The sequence below is a fragment of the Brachyistius frenatus genome, unplaced genomic scaffold (genome assembly GCF_029030835.1).
Source record: "Brachyistius frenatus isolate BFR_SWC_R1_liver_20210118 unplaced genomic scaffold, ASM2903083v1 Contig_55, whole genome shotgun sequence".
Classification (NCBI taxonomy): domain Eukaryota; kingdom Metazoa; phylum Chordata; class Actinopteri; family Embiotocidae; genus Brachyistius; species Brachyistius frenatus.
This window is the reverse complement of record NW_027210654.1, coordinates 1,391,507-1,417,453: the sequence shown is the minus strand read 5'-3', so window position 1 is coordinate 1,417,453 and position 25,947 is coordinate 1,391,507. Positions and strand designations below refer to the sequence as shown.

The following is a 25,947-nucleotide window of genomic DNA, read 5'->3' as shown; positions in this document are numbered from 1 at the left end:
CTGCACGTAGAGCAGGAAAGCAAAAAGGAATTGCGGAGCGCCAAACTGCAGCAACCGATCTTTAAATTACAGCATTTTATTGTCGTTTAACATAGTTTTGTGTTTTCTTGTTTGTAGTTATTATGTAGAGTATTTAGCATTTCAATTACACTCAGTTATTTTTAATCAACATTGAGGCTGTTGGTTGCAACAGCTACTGACTCTGGTGACCTCATGAATTATAGCCCCAACAACGGGTCAGGTTTTTTTTTGTTGCTTATCCAATATATCAACATGTATTTACTTTTACTCGAGTTATTGAAATTGGTACTGACTTCAAAAATCCTATTATGTTTATATATCTCAAACCCATTTCTCTAAGATTGAAAAAAGTAAGTAGAAAACAGGCTGACAGGGAAACAATATGAGTCTACTGACATACATTTTAGTCACATATTTAGCACCTCAGTCAGGACACAACAACAGACATAATGGACTGTGGATAATGACACGTAAAAGAAAAGTGGACAATCTCAGTGGGGGGCAACGCAAACAGTCGAGAGGAAGTACAGATGACGCTGTGATTGCGTGTGTGATTGTGTGTGTGTTTGTGTGTGTGTTTGTGTGTGTGTGTGTGTGTGAAGGGGGCGTATAATATCCTGGCTCAGGGATTAAAGGAGGGCTTTCTCCATCCGCCATCTGGACTCCTCATGACAGGCCTGCCTGCTGTTCACACACACACACACACACACACACACACACACACACACACACACACACACACACACACACACACACACACACACACACACACACACACACACACACACACACACACACACACACACACACACACACACACACACACTTACTTTACAGTAGACAAGTTGAACCACAGTTTGTTATATAAGTTCGCCATTGAGAATATAACACATGTAAGCAGCTTATCATAAGCATCATATTGAACACTTCTCTGCAGAGACAACCCACTGACTTCCCTCCTCCACCCGACTCTCCACCGTGTGACCAGAATCATTGTGTGCCTATTTTTTCCTGAAGTGGGGGATGTGTTAGTATGGCAGCACTGAAAACACACACACACACACACACACACACACACACACACACACACACACACACACACACACACACACACACACACACACACACACACACACACACACACACACACACACACACACACACACACACAAAAGAAACTGCCCCACACTATGCCAGAATGTAAGTGACTACATCCATGAGGGGAAATAACGGTCGAATGAAAAGGTTTCTGAGGCGAGGGTATAGACAGAAACCTACAAAATGATGTATGATGGGGGAGCTGATCTGGCTACTGGCCTGACTTCCTTTTCCTGTCCATTAACTTCCTGTTTTTAAAATAAAATGCTATGATCGTGATAGCTCATCTCAGAGCATAACAAGACTGTTGACAACCAGAAGCTGAACAGAAATTGCATGTACATATCGACACACACGCACTGAACACTGTGTGTATTGGGAAGTGATACGAGACTCGGGTCACCATGAAACTCAAAGTCATATCCATACCTGACCATTAAGGCAGTGGTGACAAGTTCATAAGAAATACTGCTGAAAAAGAAGACTTTTGAAAGGCCTTTATTTTAATTGAAGAACTGAGAAAGCATTGCTGACTTTCTCCAGTGGCGTTTACTTGCCGTAAACATGAACTGCACAGCTGAAGGTGGATATAGAGATACTGATGCATTTCTGGCATGTTGTGTGTGTGTGTGTGTGTGTGTGTGTGTGTGTGTGTGTGTGTGTGTGTGTGTGCGCAGTATATCATGAACAAAACATGGTATAAACAAACTGTTTATCATATAAGTCAATCTCCTGTCTGCTGCTGTCTACATTCACCTGCTCTACAGCGACAAGACTCTGACATGTCGAACATCAAACGAGTTATGACCACTGAGAAAAATGACATCCGCGTCTCTCCACTGTCAATATAAACATACAAAAACCAAACCCAGTTTATCTAACTAAAACTCAATTATTTCTTAAAAGAAGAGGCTGGGAACATTCAATTTTTTCTCCATCTTATCCTGTGAGAAATTGATCTGCCTAAAAAGCATTGTGTACTTTAAGACAGGTGTAGTTATAGTTTATTTTTCTGTAAAAGCCACACAGTTGCAGCAGGTGACGTTATAAGCAAGAAAAACAATTCAACAAATCTTTAACCAGGCAAGTCATGATTCAATGTCTACTTGGTTTCCCCACAAGATGAACTGCATGTTTAAAATGTTTTTAAGGTGACTGTATTCACACTTAAACCCACACTTGTTTAGCAGCACTGATGTGTGTGTGTGTGTGTGTTTGGGTTTCTGTGTTAAAAGCAGCTCTCCCTCCAGCATGTTGTTTTTCAGTGGCTCACCTCAAGAACCTTAACTGAAACCAAAACAAATGAATGTCTTTCATTGTTGAGCTTCCTGGCTGTTTAACAAAAAAGAAAAAAAAAAAGATTTCTACAGTACCTTTAAGCGCTTCTCTCCAAAACAGCTGAGTTTTCCCCATCCTGACAACCACATGATGTTTATCCATCTAGGAAGCTCTTTTCAACTCAGTAATATCAGCATCTATAAGGAAATTACAGTCCTATCTTCTGACACAAGTGTCCCGGTCAGCTGCTCAGTTCATGTTTGTGTTTACCCATCAAGACTTCGGAGTACCTTGTCCCTCCTTCACTGCTCAAACCGGTTCCCTGGAAACCAGAGTCACCAGGTGACAGAGAGAGAATGGCAGGAAAGGGAGGAGGGAGAAGTCGTCCTTCAAGATGTTGATTCACGGTCACTTTTAAACATAGTATTTTTTTTTGAAGGTGAGCCAGCATTCAAGGACAAAGTCACCCCAGGGTAGGAGGAGGGACGGGTAGGAGGAGAGAAACTGAAAGGAGGGGGAGGAAGCAATGCAAATTACTGGTGAGCAAAGGTGGAGGAAAGAGATAGAGAGTGGGATGGAGAAATGAGAAAGATGAAAATTAACCAGCCGTAACAGTTCGTATTTAACCATCTGCAGTCCTGCCATGTAATCTAACAACCCGTTATTAAACACATTTTCTACTGTGATGAACCATGTTATCTATTTTGCCTACTTTATGCCTCTCTGCTAAAGTATCCGAGCTCTATTTTCTCACATGCTAACCGTATTACCCAAATCTGACTGCAACAAACTCCCCAAAGCCTTAATTTTAATCTCAGCCCTGCAGCAGAAATGACTGTTACTCACAGGGACTCTAAAATGAAAAGAATGAAATTACAGAGGGGAGTCTGCACTTATCATCCTATAGTGATGAAAAATGGATACCATTAAATATATTTTTTTAAAAAGTGTTTCTGCCCATTAGGACACAAGAATGCTAAGTAACCGTCATTTGCATGGCTGCCCCAGATTGAGATAACTACCATTCAAATGTAACTCATAAATAATGGAAAGGGCAGAACGTATTAACATGCCAACTCGCACCCCTTCAATCATACTGATGTTCACGCTGGTGATAATATGTGTGTGTGCGTGTGAGCACATGTCTGAGGTTTTCATGCTTGACACAGAAGAGATTGGCCACTGAAAGAGACCAGATGCGTCTGTCTCCGCTCTCCCCTGTCCTTCCATAATGGACAATTAGCAAAGAGTGATGGCTTTCTGTCACAAACACAATAGAGTGAGAATTAAAAGGCCTTGTAAAGCCTTTATGTGGTCTTGGTAACCAGATGAGACCCCTGTCTACAGCACATGGTACGAACATGGAGATATGATGTAATTCACTCTCCATTTGACAATTCAGTTCACGTGTGAAAAGAATAGTTTTATCAGCAAATTCTTTACTGCATATTTCGGATTTAGATTGAGATTTGATTTTATTAATCCCACAGTGGGGAAATTTGGTATACAATCAGCCGTGACATTACCCATTGGTTTGTGTACTGTGGTTCTGAAACCTCGAGTTCGGATTTCGGCCGTCACCATCTTGCTATTGTGGAGCCAGAAGTGACCATTATTTGGGAGGAGCGAGCAGTTAATTGTACTTGATCTGATTGGGAACCCGAGGACACTATACCCCGCCCACCTATAGTGGACATCTGACTGCATCACAGACCTGTCAATCCAACAGACATGCCCCCAAACATACCACTTTTTGAGGCCTAATATCTAAATAATGACGAGATTATTTTCAGACGGACTGCCAGAAAACTAGTGAGAGGAAGTGAATTTAGCAAATGACACCATAAGGAGTGGTGGAAATTTTTTTACTGACTTTGTTCTTCATGAGAGAAGTTGAATGGGAGCCTACGGCGCCGGCGCCTTTTTAGGGCCAACCCCTAGTGGCCCTCTGTGGTATTGCACTAATGCTTTACTATGTTCACCACTGAGATATTGAACAGAAGGTGAGAAGGTTTTTAGCTGAAATCGGCTGCCTGCTGCAAACAATGAGCTTTAGACCTCTGTGGCTTCAACACGCTGAGCAACCTATTTTACATGCAAGCAGTAATGTGAAACATTTGTTGTACAAAATTAATGACTATGGCAGCTTTAAAGCAATAATGATTTTTTTTAATTAACTTTGGATACTTTGAAACAGCATAACAAGCTGTAAACACAACAATGACATAACAAGGTTGATCCAAAGCAATATTAGCAAGTCCAGTACTCATTCATATTCACTTTCTTTTTAAGTTCTTCTTCCTCCTAATGGAAATAGCTGTGTCCTTAGATGCTAATTGCTTTGTCATGTTTACCAGCTAACTTTTTTCTGTAATGTGGTAGGATTTCTTGCTAGAATCGGCTGCCTGCTTTGGGGTGACATATGCACATATTATTAACTCTTACTAAACATTAATTTCTTACCAAACGCAACTAAGTTTGCCTCAGAAAGTATTTGTTTTCAGCTACAAAGCAGCACACTTCTTTCCTTTTAACACCACCCCCCACTCCACACACACACATAAACGTGCTTCATAAAATGTGTAAGTCATCTGCTGACGCCGTGCGTTTCCTCTGTTTTCCCGGCATGCTCCTTACACAGCCGCAGCATGAGAAAACAAGCTTTACGCAGGATCTGAAGATGCTCTGTGGCCCATGTGTAATGAGGGCAGGCCGACTGGGTGACTGGATGTGCAGCGATCCTGAATCTGAACAGTGTTTGTCTCAGAGAAAATATATATATATATATAAAAAAAAAGAGAGAGATGGAAACTATAGATTTCCTTGTTGTCACTGGAGGGATAATCATCCTCCAGAGAAGGATGAATATTTAAACATGCTCTGGATGTCAGATATACAGATACATTTAGTTTCATAACTGATCCAAGCAGGTGTAAGTGGTCATGTATAAAAAGAATAAAGTGAGTAGCAGAGAAAAAGCCAGTGCTGAACGCCCCATAATTGAGATCCAAACAGCAGTGATCACTGGGCACTGCGGAAGGGATTGATTGTTGGGAGTGAGAGTATGTGATAACATCGACAGGCAGCAGTCATTCTCCCCTCCTCTATCTCTCTTCTTTCTGTTTCACAGAGCCTCCTTTCTTTTCACCAGCCCCTTGTCTCTTTCTCTATCACCTTCTTTCTCCTTCCATCTCCCCCTCTGACCCCCGCGACCTGCCCGCCTGCCTCTACCTTGGAAAACAGATCACAGCTGCTGGGCAGGAGCTCCCAAAAGTGTCAATCAATATCCTGTCTGCTCAATTACCACGTCTGACTGGATCCCAGCAGACCAGTGTGTTCATAAATGAACAACAATACTTATTCACGGCAGGCTCTTTTCATGAATCAACTGGACTTGAAAGGTCTCACAGATTGAGTGCAGATATGTGAAAGTGACCTATATCCAGCATACCAGACCGGGAATGAAGAGAGAGATTGTCAAAATGTGTCTATATAAAGAAAGAAACCACAGTAAGAGCCGACAAACCAGCTGCACTCACGTAAAGTATTTGTACCCAGCAGAGGCACATGCCCCAAGGGTATTTCTTCCCACAAAATATAGTTGTGGTTTCATTTAGTGTCCTTGCAAAATATGTTGAAGCAAAATGTTTGCAAGAATAACTTTCCATCAGTTTGGCAAAAGTAAATGACTTCCTGTACTTCAAATATAGCTGCAACTCTAAAAATAACCCCATGAGAAATTCCTACAGTGAAACGCTCTTGATGATAATTTAATGCACTGAATTAAGAAGCAACAGACCGCAACAGACACCTCAAGAGAAGCGGCAGGACATGACATTTCTGAAAGGTCATAGTAGGCGGATATTTTGCCAACAATATTTCAGAGGTTGCGATACAGTATATTTGTTTTGCAGGGATGATTATTACTGTTTAATCTAAAAATACTACAAAAACTTTGAATTGAATAACCGACCATTTGCTCGACCCATCTGCTGTCAAACATTGGATTTCCACACATGTTGAAATGTTGTGCATGGGGTTTTAGTAAGAGCAGCAAATGAGGTTTGGAGGTTGGTGTGTTTTTTACATCCTTAAAAATAAGAAGGACAAAAGGAAAAGTGCAAGAAATTGAGTAAGTATAGGAGTATGCAATATTTATCTGATCCAGACCGTCCTGCTAATATATACAATAGTAACTTAGAGACTTAAAGATGCAGCATGTGTAAGATTTAGTGGTCTATGGTGTGAAATTTTTTTGAAGGTGGCCTTCAGTAAAAAAGCGAAAAGCCCTCCTTCGAGCTTGCTATAGTTTGATTTGTCCCTCCTGCGCTACTGTAGAAACATGGTGATGCAACATGGCGGGCTCCGTGGAAGAGGACCTATGTTGATAAGAAGGGCTCGATAACAAAAAACAAAACAACTAGAGGTTTTACAGAAAATCATGTAGATACACAACTTGTTATCCAAGTTACTGTTACTTTTGCAGAAAACATTGGCTACATTGTCCTCATGTGAAAGCCTTTTGTAATGTTAAATGTACTGTTTAATATGTGCAAACAACAAATAATAAATCGTATCTCTTTGTTAAGGAAACTAAGATTAGCATCGTTAGCCACGTTGCTCCAGCTGATTAAATCTGCCGGCCTGGAAAGTCCATATCGGCTGCCTTGAAATGAGAAGTACACTTTTATCTGCCCATGTCTAAAACCAGTGATGCAAAAAGTGGTTGGATAGCTTGACTGGTGAAGCAAAAGTATCTAAACGAAGCGGGACATAACGAATACCTCAAAAACATTTGAGCTCAAATGAAAATACTCATGATGAATACTATTGATCGGTCTGAAATGCCTCTTTTGTTTATCTCCTTCTATTGATCCTGGTACATTGAGGAAATAGTAAACGAGAGAGATTCATTATTGCTGAACCGATTTGACCACCATGCATTATGGATGAAGTAAATAGATGCTGAATATAATGCCAATCAAACAGCGAGGGTAAAGGCTTGTGTCTCAAACAGTGTCATTGTGCTCAGCATGAATGCGCCTTTCTGACTGGAGGCACTGGAGCCCATATTCTCAGCACAGAGCTGGAATGCACAGAAAACCCCTGCAATCCTGAGAGCAAGCCTGAAGGCGAGCCCGGAGCCAAAGCAGGGGCACTAATGAAGCACAGAGAAAGAAAGAAAGCGACGACTAACATTTAGCATGACACAGACTTCCTCCGTGGCCAAGCATGCTTGAACTGGATTATTTTCTTCCTTCCTCATTTCTGACATCCCATTGATCAGAAATGTTTTCTTAAACCAGATTTAAGAATCTTAAACATTTCATGTTTAAACTCTCAGTGCTCATAAACTCAATTACCTGCTTTTCAGCTTTTTCTGCATTCCCATGCATGCAGCATCATCTGACACGCTGGATTAAAGTGTCAAACAGGATCAGCATTTCTGTGTCACGGGAGAATCAGCAGAAAGACAAACCGCTGGACACAGAGAGGACAAAATGACAAGATGATCAGCTGCCAAAAAACTGAAGCAGTGACGCCTTTGCAAGGCAATGACACGGCATTTTTTTTTAATGCTAGACAAGAACTGAAGCAGAGACAGAGAAAGCAAGGAGAGGTGAGGAGGATGAATCATAATGGGACTTGTATCCACATATATCCACATAGAAACCTGCAAAACTGCAAGAACAAGCATATAAGTGACGCAGTCTTGGTATTGTTTGTGGTCTTGCATGTGCAGAAATATTCCGTGTGATAAAGCTCCTTCCCCTTTTGAGTTTCTCTTTAGAAACAACATGCTCTTTTCTTTTTAGTCCCACATTATCTATCCTGTACCGGCTGCCTATCTGACACCTGAGTTAAGATCTAACCTGTGTTTCTCAGTTGTCTATCATACTTCTACTGTATTAGATAACATACAGTGGAGGGTGAAAAGTACAGATAAGAAAAGGTGATGAAAAAGAAATGCCATCAGACCTAAAATAAATCTGTATTTGTCTTTGTACTCAGCTCCACCAGAACATTCACCAGAGTCCACTTTGCATTTAAACATCTTAAAGCAGCACTGTCTCACTAGTTTATGTATAGGCTTAATTTATTAATGTCTAACAGACTCGCATCCTCTGATGAAAGCTATTAAAGCTGCATACAATTCATGAGTCGAATGAGCAATCACACTGTTTAATCTTCCAGAGATGCAATGCTTTGCTCTCCATGACAACTTTTACAGTCACTGTAAAGTCCTGCTCTTGAACAATTTGTATTTGTGCCATTTGTAAATAAGAAGCTGCCTTTGTTTTCACCTGAGATCTTGGATTTGTTGCAAGGACTTACTTGGACCCCCTTAGTAGGATCACGCACACCGAGCGAGGACCCCTTTTAGTATAAAGACCACTCAATGGTTGCCTCCATTGCAACACAAGCAGCAGGATCTGAAAACACCATTGCCCCAGCCTGTGTGTGTGGGAAGCCAGACTCTGAGTAGAAGAAGCAGTATATAAAACATAGCGCTGCAGATAAAGTTAATGCAGAGACATTGTAGCCAGCCAGATGAGTTACAGTAAATGCACACAGCAGGGAGGGAAAGTAGGGAGATTGATCCCTGTGAGGAAAAAAACAGAAGAGCATATTTGATCTTTTTATGTGTCTGGTAATAAAAATGTCATTATTGCAACGATTTTATTAAAATATTTGTTAAACTTTTTTCCTTTATTGACGTTAGGAATGAGGACGGAGTGCAACAGCTGCACTACAGCTAGGATTACATCTATCATTATGAGATTATATTACAGCTGCGATGACAACATGACATCAAATCATAGTTTTGTTTGTACAAGGTTCAGCTAGAGGAGGCCACAGTATATACACGCACACGCACACGCACACACACACACACACCCACATACATGCAATCACACAGCCCGCACACACACAGTTTGCATAATTTCCTACAGCTCACTATGGACAGCTGAGGCTAATTACGCTAATCAAGGCAAACAGAGTTAACTGAAATCAACAGACAAACATGAGTGTGTGTGTGTGTGTGTGTGTGTGTGTGTGTGTGTGTGTGTGTGTGTGTGTGTGTGTGTGTGTGTGTGTGTGTGTGTGTGTGTGTGTGTGTTGCGGATCTGTCGGGCATATCTTGAGACAGGCTGCAGCTGAGAGGCTCAGTCAACACCGCCTTAAAGAAAATTAATAGTCCCCTCCAGCCAATACAGCTCCCACTGTTCAGAGTACCCACAGAGCTCAGACACACACACACACACACACGCACACGCACACGCACACACACACACACACACACACACACACACACACACACACACACACAGACACACATACAACCAACGCTGCTCGACTCATACAGCACCCACCAGAGGAATATCCTGTGGTGAGATCTCGGGTTTGTCTTTTGTGAAGTGTGCTCCTCCCTTTGTTAACCATCACCCAGGATAATTGTGTGTGTGTCTGTGTGTGTGTGTGTGTGTGTGTGTGCGTGCGTGCGTGCGTGCGTGCAGAATAGCAAACAGTATTTAAGTGTCTCTGTGGTCATGAGGAGCCACACACACATTTTGTCCCTCAGCTCCGTTAACCCAACGCCCATCGGCTGCATCCTGCACTCGATGGCTGCAGCGTACCGGTGCCTTCTGGTCTAACACGAGCGAGAAGAAGAGCACTGACCTGAGTGGAGGCTGCATCCAGTGAAGAAACTGAAATCCACTGTTAGACTGACGGGAAAAGACCTCTCCCTCCTCTCTCTCTGCGCTCTGTCACTTGCTCTGGCAGGTTCAGGCTCGTGTTAAACTGCTGCCTCGCTGCATTGGTTGCATCCTCCCTCCCTCCCTTCCTCCCTCCCTCCCCTCGCTCTCTCTCTCTTACACACTTTCAGCACTCAGTGACAGACTGAGTCGCCCCTTAGCTCAACCTCCTGATGCTTTTGGTTCTTCTTTCACCCCGTCCTCATTGATCTGTCTTCCGCTCTACGGCGACTGGAAATAATCACATTCCAGCGGAGATGGGGCATATGGCGGGGGAGCGACACTCAGCCCCGGAGTAAAGCCCCCTCTGTCTGTGAGTGTGTGTGTGTGTGTGTGCATACGCCTGTGTGTGTCGCAAGGACAAGCGGCCCCATTGTGTTGGCCGAGGGGAGGGCCGGTGAGAGGGGAGGAAGCCAATGGCCGTACTCATCTGCTGTCCCTGCTGCTGCTGCTTGCTGGTGGCTACAGCAGATTTAGGTACTGAGTGTGACACAAAAGCAACCCCACCCCCTTCCAGGAAGAAAGAGCAGGGTCGGGTGGGGGGACACAAGACAGGCCAGACATCTGGACAGAGAAATGATGAAGAATCGATCTGTGTGGTAGAAAGTAGAAGCCTTCAGATATCATTTGTCATCTTCAGAGGTGACCGATGTGCTTTGAACTCTTGTTCCAGGGTTCACACTGAGGAGCAAAGTGTAGGTTTGAGGTAGTGGGAGAAGTGGAAATAAATAATACACACTCTTTATACGTGACAACCAAACCAGGGGTTTGAGACTCCGGAGAGGAGGCACAATTTTTAAAATGTGTAATGCAATTTTTAAAATGTGATATAATTTTTTAAATGCGTATTACAATGTGCTCTACAAAACAACAGGAAACTATTAAAGAGCAATATGGATCAATATCCGTGTTGTCAATAGAGTCAAGTCTCAAATCTTATAGATGCAACTCAGTTCTTCAAGAAAAGTCCAAGCAAAGGTTGGCTTTTAAAAATGAACAAAATGTGACAAAATGAAATGGAAATCAGGACATCATGAAGCTTTCTCACATTAATATGTGAAACAAAAATTAAATACTATATTTCCCATATACATCTTGGTTTTCCACCGTTTAAAGGTTTGACTGGCACTCTTTTAATTATGCCATGTTGTGCACTTGTTCTTCTGCAATGGTCTGATGGCTCATAACTCTACAATAAGCGTCACCAGCTGTTTATCTCGATACACCAATCGCATAACAGCAGCATTGAAAATAGAGATTAATTTGCATTTGATCCTGCAGATTTTGTGGAAAGTAGGTTAAAAAAAAATTCTGCATTTCAAAGGGAACCTGACTAATACCATGATAGCATTAGCACTGAGATCAAAGTACTGTTACTGTGTTAACAATAAGAAAACATGGAGTATAAGTTTGTAGACTATGCAAAATCTCACAGAGGTTGGCTATAGGCTTAGTCTTGTTTATTGTCTTGGACTTAAACCAGGTAGCAGAACATTTCGATTCGACAGCAAGTCAAGTCTCAAAGCAGTCAAGTCCAATTTAACCTCACTTCTACAGCTCTTGCGAAAACTCCTAAAATGTCTTAATTTCAGGAACTAACACATCGTTTTTTTGGCTTCATGACACGCAATTTTTTTCCCCCCCCACAAGTTTTAAGCTGATTTCACAAGTTGTCAGATATTATCACCAAAACACAGAAGACCACTTCAGCATCCAGCAGAACAAAGACAGATACTAAAATCGCTCTGCGTGTGAAGACCTTTTTGTCCCTGCATACATAGTTGTTATATGTGTCTTCCTCTTTCCTCTGTCACTCACCGCCGTGCTCGTCAGCAGCACAACAGAACTACGGAGTGGAGAGGTCTGTGTCGGGGGTGGCTGCGGTGGCTCAAGTGATGACGTGGTGAGTACGAGCACTCTGCTGTTCTCAAATTGTCAAAGCTGTTTGAGAAACTGACCTCCATGCACTGACGAATGTTACAGTAACATGTAGGGGGGAAGTGTTGTTTTCACAAGCCTTGTGGAGAAACATGCTTGAGACGACGCACAGTCACACCTTGGGCGATAATTTGAAAAGAAACTGTCTTTGTGTGAGGGAGCCTTCACTCTGTTGTTTCTTTTTTAATTCAGACTGGCAGCCATCCACAGTCCTGACCTCCTTTCTATTCTCCTCCCTGTCATAGAATCATCCATCCATCTCCATCTCCTTTTAACGTAAACTCAAACTCCCTCCATTTTCTTAACCAGTTGTTCCTTACTGATCTCCTTCTCGCTCCTTTTTCATGTCACTTCCTAATTTCTGATGTTTGTCAGAGCTAGCAGTCCGCCTCTGCAGAAAGATTCAACATATCCTTTATTGTTAGGCCTTTATAACCAGTGCCGGACATGAACACTCATTAAAATTAAATACTCACAGCAGCCTCCATGAAATGACCTCACGCCCTCAGTCTCAAACACACCTTAAAACAGTGTGTGCGTCTGGCCAGACCTTATTATACAGCTCTGTAATTAGTGACTAGAAGGTCCAGAGAGCAATAACTATATCCAGACCTCACCAACGGCAGTTGGTGCGGTGCTTCCTGCATTTTTCTGTGGAGTGTGTGTGTGTGTGTGTGTGTGTGTGTGTGTGTGTGTGTGTGTGTGTGTGTGTGTGTGTGTGTGTGTGTGTGTGTGTGTGTGTGTGTGTGTGCGTGCGCGTAGGAAATTAAGGTGCTACAGAAATAAAATGCTTGGTTTCTTCCTGCCGATTTACTGCAGAGCCATTACAGCAAAAACATGCAAAGACACACGCAGTTTCAAAGGCAAGAGGGTCGATGCTCCACATTTTTAAGAGCCACAAGAGCACCAGTTAAAAAATAAAATAAAATAAAAAAAATTATATTACAAAGAAACAAGAGAGTAAAGACTACACAGAGTTAAACATCCAGTAAAACAAGCACCAGTTTGCCTTTATAGCGTGTTTTGCTTTGGAGTCTATTCGTCTTTGTTGAGCAATTTGCTCGTAAAATGTAATCAATTATTAATTAGGCGTACATATTGGTCATTTAAAAAGTGTATAATACTTTAATAATTACACCACAACAAAAGTAAAATAATTCATAGAATATCGTCTAGTTTAACAACCAGCTACAACTAGAAACTATTTACTTTGCATGAATGGCTAACGTTAACTTAGTGGTACACAGATTTGTCATAAGGGATGCTTAAATATCCACTTAAATATACATCTTGTTTACAATAAACAAATAAAAAAGATTCGAAGAGTTCTATCAAGATAATTAGCTTATGTATTGTGTTTGTTACAAAAAATACTTTTGAACAATTAAATTGTCAAATATTGATGTAGCCTATTTGCAATGGACTCAAAAGAAGTATTGTTAAGGTTATAATGCATGTTTTCTTATTCATGCAATGTAGTTATGGTCTATAGATACAAAACATTTAAAAGTGGAAATAATAAAGGGAAAGTTTCACAAGTTAGCGGATGTCCGTTAGATAAAACACGCCAGTCAGGTTAGCACTGGTCGCCTACACATGAAGAGCCACAGCCCGTGTTTGGGGTTACAGGCTCCCAGCAAATTGCAACATGACCAGCAGTGGATCACATGAAGATTGTTGTTGAACAAAACCGTTCGACAAAGTAAAATAGGGTCCCTGGAAATGTCTACACCGCACATTATGTATTTTCTGTAGCGTTTCTATTTTTAGAGATAGGCTCAAACTCGTTGAGGTACGAGCTCTTCATGTGGCCTCAGACGTGGGCCACAGAATCACAATGCGTTTCATTGTTGCTTTCTCTTTTCTTTAAAAAGGTTAATGCATTGTAAATCTGTCTCCTTATCGTTGTTGTTAAACCTGCACGTGTAGAACTTTTCTGTAATGTTTTAGAGGGAAATCGTGGTTCAAGAGGTAATAAGTGACCAAGAACCTCCAACTGAAGAAAGCCCAATATGGTGATGTTTGCTTTAAAGGCTGACACGGCGATTTTGGACCTAATTAAGAACTGCAGTTCGTGTCCTAACAAAAAGTGACAAGTCAGGATGTTAAAGGACCTCCAACAACGCAGCGTTACAAGTATCTTACTGTACTGTCCCTGTCAGCTTTCAGCCTAATTGGTGCTAATTCTGTTGCAGACTTGCAGGAATTGTATAACACGTTTGAAAATAAATGTGACAGTAACTTTCAGCCTCATTTGGGCTACTTGGGGAAAAAATGTGTTGCTATTATTTTAAATATAATGATATACATAGAGATGTCAGGCTATGTAAAACATCAGCATCACATCTGGCTTTTTCTTTGTCAGTGGCTGTCGGTAGAGAGTTGAGCACCATTTTACAAAGCTTTCAGTAAAATGCCAGGCACCCTGGGTGGGCTGAATATTTGAATATTATGTTCCCAAATCAAACCTCTTACGAGCCAAAACATCCATTGATTATTATCAGAAGGATAGCCTGTTGTTTCCATGGTGACACTTAACAGAAGTCCTGGTTTTCAGACAGTGAGTAATGGATCTATTTAAGTATTCACTGTAGAACCTGCACAGCGACGTGAGTGCACAGGAATATATGCAGGCGTAACCGTTGTGCAGGCATATGCACGTTTAAAAAGACAGACCACAGATCCATGGATCTTATAGGTGTCTGGATTGTATAGAGTGTGCACACAAACACACACGAGGATGTTGACATATGAATGCAGAAACAGGCCCTAACTCACAAATACACACCGCTTGCTATGACAAACGCAATCAAACACTTAATGCGCACGCTGCTTGGTTGTAGAAAAGACTTTTGTTGCTGCTTCGCAACCAGAGATCAATCTGTTGTCCCACTGGGAATGTCAGCTTAAAGATTCCTCACTGAATCTGTCTACACACACACACACACACACACGCACGCACGCACACACACACACACACACACACACACACACACACACACACACACACACACACACACACACGCACGCACGCACGCACGCACACACACACTCACTCTATAAACTTGATCAAATTTAAACTCCCCCTGTTTCGATCCTGTTAAATTTAAAAAGTAATACAATTCATAATGAAAGATTATAGCTGTTGGATGTTTTGTGCACCTTATTTCTGCCAGCAGCTTTAAACTCTCCTCGACTGTTATTATAAAAGTGTGGATTAGAGAAACTTCAGGATATTGCTCCAAATAATGACTTTAGCTGAGTGAGATTTTCAAACTTTCCTCTCGGACAGAATTTCTTCACCTGTCATGTCTCTGCACAAGAGAGAACTCATTACCATATTTTACATCCAACCTGTCAAAACTGCTCACAGTGATCATGAAGAATTAAAAATGGATTGATTTAGTTGTCATTTACAACCAAACATTCATGCATTTCAATAGATCTTGTACATATTTTGTAACCTCCCTTTCAAGCACAATAACAATATATGTGCATATATTTTCTTCTGTCTAATGCCTCACCACCTTCCTCCCACTCATCGCCGACACACACACACACACACACACACACACACACACACACACACACACACACACACACACACACACACACACACACACACACACACACACACACACACACACACACACACACACACACACACACACACTGCCCACTTCACACTTTTTTTCACCTCCTTACAGCTGCAGCTGGCGTTTCCCTCTCCTCTCGCCACCTCGCCTGTCTCTCTATCGCATCCTCCTACCTTCCTACCTCTCCGTTACTCCATCCTTCCCTCCACCATCCATCTCTCTTTGGCCCGGAGAAGAAAGGAGAGGGGAGGAGAGCAGCGTGACTCCAGGCCATTACCCATCACATCTCTATAAGCACAGAGCCGTGGGCCTTCTACACGCATCATTAATTAAACCCACATCACTTAAAATGCATGCATGTTTGCTACCGCGCGTGCACACACAGACACACACACACACACAGACACACACACACAAATTTTGAGCCCTTGCTGTTTTCATTGACTCTCTCCTCCTCCCCGTGCCCCACACACATTATGAAGGTCAATGATGAATGATGGGTATTGTATGCGTACACACACACACACACACACACACACACACACACACACACACACACACACACACACACACACACACACACACACACACACACACACACACACACACACACACACACACACACACACACACACACACACACACACACACACACACACACACACGTGCAGGAACAAATGCTACAAAAAAAACCACAACAAACAAGGTACAGCGGCTAAATGTGTGTCTCCAACTGCAGAGCACATCTGTCATGAGAGCACGGCAGGCCACGAGTCAACATCTGCCCCGGCGTCACAGCGACAACCCACCCTGGATCGCTTTCCATAATCAGCCTGGCACACACACCGTCATCCCAACCCCACTGTCAGTCTACAAAAAATAAAACGACAACCTGCTCAAATCAATGCTGACTGTGCAGTGATGGGCCTGAGCGGCGCTGCATAGAGAGATGATAACACGGCCAGACAATAGTGTTTATCTTGACACAAAATTGATTAAACAATTAGTTTAGTGAGAGCGAGAAAACCATCTCAGCACTGAAGACGCTTGGATGCTTTCATTATCCACCCTATCGTCCTCGTCTTTCCTCGCAGTAAACAAACAGAATAAATCCCACCATAATCCAACCTGAATTAACAGTAAGAGTTGAGAGGGATCACAGAGAGCGATAAGTGCTTCATTAATTTCACATCAGTGGCAGTTTGTGTGTGCGATCATGTGCACAGTACATTCACGTATTTGTTGATTGTATAAAAGGTCAGCATCAAGTCAAGGGTCAGTTCAATCACGTATTATTGATTCACCTCGCTTCAAAAAAAAAAAAAAAAAAAAGACAGGGGAAACAGTGAAAGGACTGTGTGCATCTACTCTGCCTGCTTGAATTACTATTCAGTGAATGCTTCACAAATCACGTCCCGGCTAACAGGATTGACTGCGTTCCCCTTTACATCATTTAACACTCTAACAGGGCAATCACATTTCAGCCGACAGGGCTGATCAGGTGTTCGCTTCTGACTGATGACAGGCAGCGTTGGAGGCTGACAATTCATTTTGAACCATTCAAATATCCGTAATGGTCTTTTTTTTTTCTCTCCCCACAGCAGATATTTTGGTTTGTCATGGTAGGGACAGCGAAGATGTAAATTACTGATGGATGAATTTCAATTAACTGCTTTAGTTTCAAGGTTTGGCTCTTGTGCTTGCTGGCTCACTGTTACACACTCATGGCTTGCTGCGAGACTTTAAATGAACACAATCAACTCTAAGATTAATAGTAACAATAATGAGTCAGCATGTCCTATATAGGCTAAATCACACTGTTCTGATCAGTGTCAACTGACAAGCTTGTTGACAACAAGCCCTCAGGTGGCCGCAGTCAAAACTGCACACAAAGAGAGACATCTATCTCCATACAATATACTTTATCCAGCTGTAAACTCTCTTTGACTTAAATTATAAAACTGCTTATAGATAAAATAACCAAAAGTAAACATCTATTTCTTGGTAAATGAAATATCTGAGACATAGATGTACTTGTTAATGCTCTTCACAATTTCCTAATACAACCTAAGATATTGAAGCAATAGATACCGTGATATAAATGAGATGTAGACAAATTGACCAGCTTCTATGTGTGAGGTTTGTTTTGCAGAAGGACCAGGGAAAGACTTTAAATCCGCAGAATTGTATGCATTATGAATCTAGAAAGCAGAGGAAAGAACCTTTTTTGTGGGTTTGTGAACAAGCTGCCATCGTGAAACACTATATCCAACTCACATCCATCACTGACAGCAAATGATCAGGCAGAATTTTCTATCACTAATTATGGAGGAAATTAATGAGCTTGTGTGTTACACGTGTCCATCACGCTTGTTCAAAAGACATCACCAAAACAACATCAGAGTATCGTACTCTAGGAGTTATATGTGTAGATGTATTGTATACGAGTGTACACAGATGAAGTTTTACCCGTTTACTTGTTAGATAATATGAAATGTTATTTTTTTTTCTCAGGATGTCTACTGTTGTATAAGCATTTATCTAATGTCCCAAACAATCTGAGCATGATGTCAGAACTCTGGTATTCCAGGAGGAACGGTGATTGACAGAGAAAGAGGGAGTCACAGACAGGGGGAAGAGACAGGGAGAGAGAAAGAGGACCGAGTGACAGAGAGTGTAAATAGAAACAGAGCTAAACTGAAGATGGAAGAAACAAAGAACAATTCTGTTGCCCCTCGACGAGGCTGACAACCACACTGAGACGCACTAAGTTAAAACAAACAATGATTCTAAATTTAGCTCTTCATCATTAGCCTCTCATGACTACCAGGCTCACTGCTTTTGCCCTGACACACAGGCACCCGCAGGTTATTAAGTTAGAACATAAATCTGAAATTTAGAGGTGTGAAGCAAAAATGAGGCAGTAACAGTGAAACTGAATGGATCACCATCCGAAAAACAAGCAGTCAAATCTCTAAAGGCTACAGTGTTTACACACAAAACAATACAATAAGGTGGATGAAACAGTTATGTGTGGGGTCTTACTAGAAAATTGCCTGAGACTGGTGCTAAAGCAGAAATAAAAAGGGTGTATTCCCTCAGGAGCATGAATGCCATAAACAAATTTCAGTGTGCTATCCTATTAAACATAATGTGTTGAAGGTTTGTGTTTATTTTGACCTAAAAATACTGCAGAAGGAAATCTCACGAGATATTCAAAAAGGATAGGGTTTATCCTCTAGGTCAGCGTTTCTCAACTGGTGGGTTGCAACACAAAAGAGGGTCACAGGGCTATTTTGAGTTGGTCGCTGATGTGTGTGTAAAAAAATAGGGATGAGGATAAAAATATAAAATTGGCTAGATTTTATCATGAAGTACATCTTCCGCTGCTGCACCTTTAGTTTGAAGGACATACACTTCCCATGTATTAGACTTTATATCTTATTATTGCCATAATTTAATTTGGCCTTTTTCTGGTCCATTGAAGTTGAATAAATGCCTTTTAATCACTTGGGATGTTACACCCACATTACTAATGATAAGAACCATACATCAAAATATCTATCTATCCGTCTGTCTGTCTGTCTTTCAATCTATATATCTATCTCAGATAATGACCATCTTACTGCTATTAAATCCTTACAGGAGTTGTTAACCCTGATAATATTTTATCATTTTAAAGGAAAGGTTCACCATAAAACAAAAATTATGTGATTATTTTTAAGACCACCAAACACACTCAAACTTTTCCCCAACTACAATCACAATTTGAAGACTCCTGTATATGCACCGATACTGACAAGTTGTGTCACTGCTGCGTCTGACCCCCTCTCCCACGTTGAAACAATGAGCGTGGTGAAAGGGCCCGGGGCCGCTGGTGTTCCCAGCCTTTTCCTTCCTGCCAATGAGAATGAAAGCAGAATGCCTCACACTGTTTCCTCTGGTCCTGCTATTAAATAAGGGTGACTTAACCCTGCTCGCCAACAATACACATCACCCTAAAGAAAGGTACACAGTTGAGGGGTTGCAGTGTTACAACACACATTTCCAATGCACTACTACACGAACACAGTTGGGTAATGGGCCATCAGGGATGCCAGCCAAAAGGCCAGAGTGGTTGGAAGAGGGTCTTAAGAGGGGGGAACGGTTCCCAGGCCTCTGAGAACAAAACTGCCTCTTTTTTCCAGCATGGTGGATTTTAAAAGCTCCCTCACATGCTGCTGTGTTGCTCCTCAGCAGCAGGCCCGTCTGCATGGAGACCAGTAAATCAACATTCGGAGAACACAACAAGTAATACACTTAAGACTGCATTTTACCAAACATTCATGTTGGCGAACCACTGACTGCCAACAAACCTTCATTAAAACAAGAGTTATATATGTGGACTTCTGAAAAGAAGAACCTTTAAAGATAATTTGCTTTGAGCAACAATAACATTTCCACAAACTACATGGTCAGAGGGAACAGAAACACTGTGAGTGGTCTGTGTGGGGAGAGCAGTCAGATGATAACATTTGAAATAGGATGCTGCTCGCTGGTAGAAAATAAGAGATTAACTAAATGCCAGTCAAACAGGGATAAGAGAGCAGCCGGGAATGAAAGAAGGGAAGCTCTGTTGTGGTGAATGGTGAGTCACAGATGATTTTTGTAAAAGGATGGGCAGTAAAAATACAACTTTCTTCAGTTAGTATTAACAAGATTTTAACATCAACTCATTCAAATCATCCATTTTCCAAATCTTACCATAACAGCAGAGCAGACTCATCTTTGAGTTTTTACCTTTCCGGCTCCAAAACCAGTACTTGCGGCGTCGTTTCATTATGAGTCCACTGTCTTATATTTTTTTTTAAATGATAAAAAAACAAACAAACCCTGGTTTTCTTTCTAACACAAATGTTCAGCTAATGAACGCCTCACGTTGTTGTCCAGTCTGTAAGGATCACCTACCCGAGGCGACATGTCTCAGACGGGACCTGCGGTAACCACTGGGTAGGTAGTCCATGCTGTGCTCAAGCACAAAGTTGGAGGAAGCGAAGTGTATGAAAAGATGAGGTTGAGGAAACAACCACTTACGTATCACTCCCTCGGTGGAAACGGTGTCCTAAAATATAGATTTATTTAGTATTTTCTCTTCTCCTTTACTCTACCTCAGTGCACAAAGAAGCAGAGGAGACCCTGACAGGACTACGCACTATGATACTCTACTGTTCAAGTGAAGACAGACTGCACTGAAGTAAAAAATGAATCATCCAGCTGCCAACACCTTCACATTGGTCTCTCCTCTTGCAGAAGGGATGTCCTAAATTTCGCAAAGGTGAGGGGAAAAAAAAGAAGGTTGGGTTACAAAACTTCTCCACTTCTTCCTTTCTGTAAAATAACTTCCTCAGAGCGTCTCTTGGTCCCTCAGTGTCCAGCGCTCCGATACCGCAAGTCTGAATTCTCCTTTTCAGACCGGAGTATAAGCTTGTAAGATAACGGAGTAGGTTTCTGGAAAGAACCTTTCAGGCTAACAATGCCAATCAGGTGAGGGAAACGACTCACACACAACGGTCAGGAAGCCCTGGCTAGTGCATGGAAAGAAAAACAATGTGTCCGGACTGAAACACAGTGGATATTTAGGTCCCTATCAACTGGGCGTATTGGTTAATCAGACTTGTAGGCAAAACCAATGTATGTCATTTATTTACAATAAATTAGAGATTTCATTAAAGTCCCAGTTGACCTTGAATGTTGTGTACCACATGAAGACGCACGCATACAAACACAAATTTCTACACAAACAGTCTAAAAGTAGCTCGTTGTGAGTTTTCTCTCGCCGCCTCGTTGTTTTTCCAGCAAGGTCGTCTGTCTTCTCAGGATCACAGGAGTACTGTGACTGTACGTGTGTTTGTGTTGCAGTTATATGATGAAGAGATGACATTGGTTGTCAGATTTTGTCTTTTTTTAAATTACAGAATATGTGAGTCAAAATTAAATAGTTAAAAGAAAAAAAGAAATACTTTCATTTAGAAGGATTTTTTTTTTTTTTTCCATAAGCAAACAAAAGTGACAAACATGTTGATTATTTTCCAAATCAATTTGGGAGTAACTGCACAGTGACACACCAGGACAGCGTACACGGATGGTTGCTTTTTTGCAAAGGAGTTCATTTCTCTGCATCACACACTGACACATCATTTTCAGGCTGATAGGTAAAATATTTATAAGGAGTTATCGCCCCCTGCTGGAACATCCACAAACTGCACCTCAGACACTATTTGTGTGTGTGCAACTGCTGAGGTATATTGTACTAGCCGTTTCCTGCCGACACACACCGTGATTATTGACGAAGCTCCCTCCACACCTTCCTGTGCAATCTACCGACAGTCTGAGACAACTCTGCCCAATAAGAAGTAAACAAAAGGGAGAAGATTAAAATAAGGAAACACGAAGCTATGTATTAACAAAGATCAATAACTACTCAGGCTAGGGGATTAATCATCTCATGGCCTCTGCCGTTGTGATTGAGAAAACAAAAATGATTAGAGAACTAGTCAACTTGCAACTCATAGCACATATGAGATTTCTTCCCGACATTCTCAAAAGAACAAACAACAGAGAAAGAACAAGATATTTCCGGCTCACAACGAGATGTACAAGAAGACCAGCAAAGCCAGCAAAGAGCTTAAAAACACATTCGTGCAGACATTCAATCCACATAAGACTGAAAATATATTCATTAATTAGAATCTTTGAGTGGAAAAAAGTGGAAAAGACAATAATAAGTCTGATTCATGTTGAGCTGTCTGATAAACAGACAGGAACAAGTCTATATTGTGTTTTAGTTTTTTCTTTTTGTTCTTTCACTAACAACGCAAGCAAACTAAAGAAGTGACTGAGAGCATATCAAATGATCAAAGTGATGATTATTTATGCAAAACATATCTTTGCTTGTAGAATTACAAATTGACTCTGGAATCTGAATCCCCAATCAGAATGCTAAATTTAAAACGCTGAGGGAATTTTAAATTGTAGTTTTTTCAACAGTAATTTTTTTCCAGTTCAATTTAATATCTAAAAGCATTTAAACCTGCATTAATTGATTTCAGCGCAACAACGTATGCGAGTCCGCTCATCGCTTTCCTTTTAGTGCTGTTTTGGTCTCCATTGTTGAGGTAATTCTTTTTCTCTTTAGCAGCTACATGCTCCCCTATGTTCACCTGCTGGTCACTAACTTGTCTCCAATTTTGGTGCTGAGCTGTTAACACACAGTGGGTTTGAACGAAGCCTTTGACTGAACAACAGTGACCGAACGACAATGTTAAAGCTGCAGGCTGTAAAACTAATACTTCACATAAAACGCTGATTAGTGCAGCTTTAATTCCATTATTCTTAAATAAATAAATCGTTTGAGTTACTTGCCGATGTTTTAATGATGTTTACTTTTGTCGTCAAACATACAGAGCACAACATTATAAAGAGTAGAAAGAACTATGTTTATAAAAGAGAGCTTGTGCTTCTGGCTTTCAGAACCTGGACATTAACGTGTGTAAATTCTTCATCCGCTGAGCATGAATTATATTGTAAGAGCCTGAGACTCCTGTAGTAAGACAAGTTATTTACAAGACTGATGGATCATTTGTAATGATGTGGCAGAGCAAAGCATGTCATATGAAAAGTAATCATCTTTGAGCTACCATGAACTGAGCTGCACAAGAGAACCACTATAGCCTGAAGTGAGTTAAAGCCAGTAGAGGACTGTAAGCGGGTTCAGATTGGGATGAATGGGCATCAGTGCAGCAAAACAATAGCAGCAACAACAGGCTAGCAGGCCACACAGCGCCGGATTCATACAGTCCCACTGCTTCTATCTTAGTGCACAAACAACAAGCAGCTCCATTGTTGGAGGCTGATACAGCTGTCCTCACAGTAACACCAGCGCAAACCTACATTCTCTAAAGCTATTACGACTGAACGCTGAATAAAAGTCGCTGTACGTGTAGATGATTATGGACATGGAGTGTGATGTTGATGAAGTGAGGAATATTTTTCGGTGAAATACAGCAACCTGACCTCACACACGAGTGAGACACAGAAACAAACACCCTTTTTAAGTGTGTAATGGTATCCAAAATTACACATTTGCGCCACCCAGCTTTGTTATACTGGCAGGACGAGACAAGAGCTGACACAGAAACAATTCATTGCGGTTTACATTCAAATCTGACCCACTTTAACAGGACAACAAACTCAACAGATATAATGGCTTCTGTCCAAACCGTTTGTTTAAGAAGAATGGATCAAAACAGACATACATGATAATTAAGATGATAACAAAGAATAATGGCCCAAAAGCCCAATTATATATTGAAGTTGAGCATGTTAGATCATTAAAAGTATAAAATTCAGACGATACCTGTGGGCCAAGAAATGCAAGATCAGCCAGGCACAATAAAAATGCTGGATCATTAAGAGTCAAATGGAAGAAATACGTCTTAACTGTGGCAGTCACAAGGAAGTTATACTTATTCGTTTAATTTAATACTTAAACTCTCCAAAATCATACACAGTTCACGTAAAGGTTAGTTTTCACTTTGACAGAAACAACATGGCAGATGCTGTGCACAGAAATCTCAGTCATCAGATTCAGCACTGCATATTTTTTTCTTATCTCTAAGCCAGATGTCAGAAAACAGGTATGCATGCAGCATAAATCCCTCATACTCTACAGCATATGGTGCAATACAGGGGCAGTTTATGATGAATACAATCTATGTGAAACGAACTCCAGTATTGCTAACACACAGTGATTCACTGGCAGATAATTAATCTGGGTTTTCTAGAGTTTAACTCACTTCTTGACTGGCACCTTATTAGACCTTGGAGCTGATGGCTGACAGACTAAATGTGAATTTATGAGCCAACGCCATCATTCCTGATAACAGTGGATCTATCAACCACACAGAGCAAGGGTCACACCAGACTGCAAGTGCATGTTTGCACAAGTACAGGCAGAGTTGTAAAATAAGACAACATCTCAGACTCTCTTGGTAGATCATGCCCAGACAGGACTGCTGACATTGATTTGTGTCCTTGTTCTTTGAAAAAATATAGACTCTGAAATGGGACTAAAGCCTGGGCAAACTTGCAGCACCAGCTGCAGTTCTGCAGCTCTGCTTCTGGAAGTCTGCAGGGAGACAGATTCCAAGTTTTTGATCACATTTGAAAACCAAACCCGGGATAGAAAATGTATGGGAATATATTAAGGAATTGTTCTGTTCCACCTTTTGACGTGGTGTTCTCCAGAATGAAAAAAAAAAACACATGCCCTCCAGCCAACGCAACAGTTTGGGACTAGCTCTCGGGAACCCTTCATACATGCTGAGCAGACAGAAAGTCAGCAGTGGTGCGTAAACAAGGGCTATAAAGTAGGTGTGTAACAGGCTGGCTATTACATGCTTTCCCAACTACACTGTGCACATGAGAGGGCACGAGGAACTTTTTTTTCACAATGATACGAAAATGCGTCACAAATGGGCCAAAACAGCAGTTGAGTACAGATTCTCATGCAAGCCTAATTGTTTTGGTAAAGTAGAGCATATTTCATATTGAAAACAGTTTCCCAGCATTCCCTAAAAACTCACCTGCTTCCAGCTCCGCGGTGTCCAGACTTAGTTGTTTCCTTCGAAAAGCCACTCTGTTGAAGCCTTCCATTTCCCGCTGACGCTTTGACCGTTGAAGCGTCCGTATTCGTCGGTGAAAGGGATTCAAAGTGATCCAAGTCCCCTCCTCACAGCACGCCCAGCACGCGCGGACAAATCGGGTCGGTCTTTCGGTCAGCGAAGTCACATCAAACCGCTAAACTGTAAACAGCTGGACACGTGAGCGAGTCGGGTCGGCGCGATCCACAGCTCTCCCTCCAAGTCACCTGGATGGGGGGGGGGGGGGGGGGGCGTTGTCCCGATCCCCGCCCACCTCTCTCCGGTCCTCAGTGCGTTCTGGTGGTGCAGACCTCCTTATTATCATACCGAGAACATGTCTGTACTGTGCTAGGGATGCCCACACACACACACACACACACACACACACACACACACACACACACACACACACACACACACACACACACACACACACACACACACACACACACACACACACACACACACACACACACACACATTTAAAAATATGAAAAAGTAAAACTAATAAACGTGAAACTTTTTATGTCTCATAATTATTGTAATAGTAACTTTTGAAGGGGATCAGTGGGGACT

At 41.6% G+C, this 25,947-nt stretch overlaps 1 protein-coding gene across 3 annotated transcripts in view; it reads right to left on the bottom strand.

Annotated features, from left to right (window-relative positions):
- The window catches only part of fgd4a (FYVE, RhoGEF and PH domain containing 4a), a 50,190-nt gene extending 24,737 nt beyond the window's left edge, over window positions 1-25,453 (bottom strand). Inside the window, exon 1 of one of the 3 annotated variants that reach the window (XM_069705322.1) lies at window positions 25,315-25,453. In XM_069705322.1, coding sequence (XP_069561423.1) covers window positions 25,315-25,384 — 70 coding nt within the window. In that variant the 5' untranslated portion in view covers window positions 25,385-25,453. Of the gene's footprint in view, window positions 1-2,492; window positions 2,628-20,434; window positions 20,484-25,314 lie in introns of those variants that run through there. The other 2 variants (XM_069705321.1, XM_069705319.1) reach the window with 2 other exon arrangements.
- Between the last annotated feature and the right edge of the window lie 494 nt (window positions 25,454-25,947).